This window comes from Macrobrachium rosenbergii, chromosome 3 (assembly GCF_040412425.1).
Source record: "Macrobrachium rosenbergii isolate ZJJX-2024 chromosome 3, ASM4041242v1, whole genome shotgun sequence".
Taxonomy (NCBI): domain Eukaryota; kingdom Metazoa; phylum Arthropoda; class Malacostraca; order Decapoda; family Palaemonidae; genus Macrobrachium; species Macrobrachium rosenbergii.
Window position 1 is genome coordinate 23,450,924 of NC_089743.1, and position 2,299 is coordinate 23,453,222.

Below are 2,299 nucleotides of genomic sequence, written 5' to 3' on the forward strand. Positions count from 1 at the left end.
AAACCTCATTTCTACTCAGGGCATTAGCCATCTACTGGTATTACGAGGGTGAGCTTGAAGAAGTGATGGCCACCTCAGAACATAACTGTCCGTATGGTTACAGAAATGAGTTTGTCACCCAACTCTTCAACTTTTTTAATAAAGAGAAAGCTGACAATTGCCTTCAGATTCGTTTGAATAGGTAACTTGTTACAGTTACTCTATGAATTACAAATAAATATTGACCCTTTCCACAGGACATTCATCAGAGCTAAAGCCTTGATTATACTGATGCACTTATTTTGAAGTCATGGATGTTCAAATTTTATTTTATATGATACATATCTATATAAATCCTTTCCTTCATATAAGCCTTACCACCGTGTTGCAGCAGCCTTGAGGATGAAAGTGGGGACGGTGCATTCGATTGTGTGTCGCAGGACTAGGCCACGGCCCGTCACACCACCAACGCCTCCAGCACAGCCTATCTTTGACAGTTTCTCTGTAGGAGCCATACGTCGGCACATCCATACAAAGTTTGTTGCCAGGCAGGCTTTTACTCTCGCATCCCTGGCACAGAACCTGAAGGAAGAAAGTATCGTCCCTGAAAGTGCCTCAAAGATTTCGCTATGGCGCTTACTCCACAAAATGGGAATCGAGTATAAGACCACTCTGCGCAAGATGTATGTCAGGAAGGAGTCGACTGACATCATGTGCCAAAGGATGCGTTCCCTGCGGGACCTTCAAAGACACAGGGAAGATGGCAGGGAGGTAGTGTACCTGGATGAAATGTGGTTCACAACCAGAATGAGTCATAACATGGAATGGGTGGATACCACACAGCCAAATACCAGTGCCAATTACAGCCGTCAGGTGCCGCCAGGAGAGGGGGGACGTTTCGTGGTAGTCGCATGTGGTACAGCCGATGGCTTCATTAAGGGCTCCTTCCTCTGCTTCCCTGCTAAAAATACCAGCGGCGACTACCACGGGGAACTGAATGGCGAAATGTTCCTACGGTGGCTAACAACTCAGCTCCTGCCACTCCTAGAGGAGCCTTCGGTATTAGTGATGGACAATGCTCCATACCATGGTATAATGACTGAAGAGAGTCGTTGTCCCACCACTGCTACCAGGAAATCTGACCTCATTGAATGGTTACAGAGCAGAAATATATCCTTCCCGCAGCATGCTACAAGACCTGAACTCCTCTACATATGCCGTCAAAACAGGCCAGAGCCTGAGGACAAGGTAAATAACACCATTCGGGAATGGGGTCACGAAATCGTCTACCAGCCGCTCGCATATCCCGAGCTCAATGCAATCGAGCAGGTGTGGGGACACATGAAACGATACGTGCGCTCCTCACTCCCACGTTTTACCCGAGCAGACCTGTAGGCCAGATTGGAGGAAGCAAGGACCTCTGTCACTGGCGATATGGGCAGGGGCAGTACGTGATCACGACCTTTTGAGGACAGTTATCGTTCAACAGATAACATGCATGACAGTATTGATCCTGTCATTATTAGTCTTGACTGTGACACTGACGATGAAGCTGACTTGCTCTTAGAGAGCGATGAAGACTAAAAAAAAAAATAAAAAAAAATAAAAAAAATAAAAAAAAAAAACCTTCAAAGAAAATTAAATATGAAGGATTATATCCTAGCCACATTCGAGTCCCGTTATCGATTGATACAAATATTCAATCAAATTTAATTCAGTCCTTACAGAGCGTTATAAGTTTTCATGGGGGGAAAGGGTGGGGTTGGTGGCGAATATATGTGATATTAGGTGAAATAAAAATTTTGTTTCTCATTTCCTATGAATACCTATCATCTACGCTCATACCCAATACCGAAATAAGCAATGATATAATGGTGTACAATTGCATATTGTTCAAAGACATTATATTATGATTTATATATAAATATATATATATATATATATATATATATATATATATATATATATATATATATTGCTATTAAGCAAACACTTTAAATTTAAGAAGCATGGGGGCAAAAGGAAAAAATGGTTAAGCCTCTGTACCACTCCCCACATTTCACATTTGTAGAGACTGACAGAAAGGCAGAGAGAGAGAGAGAGAGAGAGAGAGAGAGAGAGAGAGAGAGAGAGAGAGCAAATCAGTGTATAAATAGATCAGTTAACTGGAGGGTAACAACCAGTGAATCGTTACATTTATACAACAATGTCAATTATTATTAGATAGATATACACAATTCGTAAAAAATATGTTTAAATCAAAGCAACTTTCAGAGAGAGAGAGAGAGAGAGAGAGAGAGAGAGAGAGAGAGAGAGAGAG

At 42.0% G+C, this 2,299-nt stretch overlaps 1 protein-coding gene across 1 annotated transcript; it reads left to right on the forward strand.

The window, feature by feature from the left end:
- The first annotated feature begins 381 nt into the window (after positions 1-381).
- Positions 382-1,374, forward strand: LOC136850698 (uncharacterized). The gene has a single exon (XM_067124520.1). The coding sequence runs from the start codon at positions 382-384 to the stop codon at positions 1,372-1,374; it is 993 nt and encodes a 330-aa protein (XP_066980621.1).
- The last annotated feature ends 925 nt before the right edge of the window (positions 1,375-2,299 follow it).

Excerpts from the sequence above, each read along its gene's own strand:
- LOC136850698 (XM_067124520.1), top strand. The coding sequence starts at position 382 with ATGAAAGTGGGGACGGTGCATTCGATTGTGTGTCGCAGGACTAGGCCA.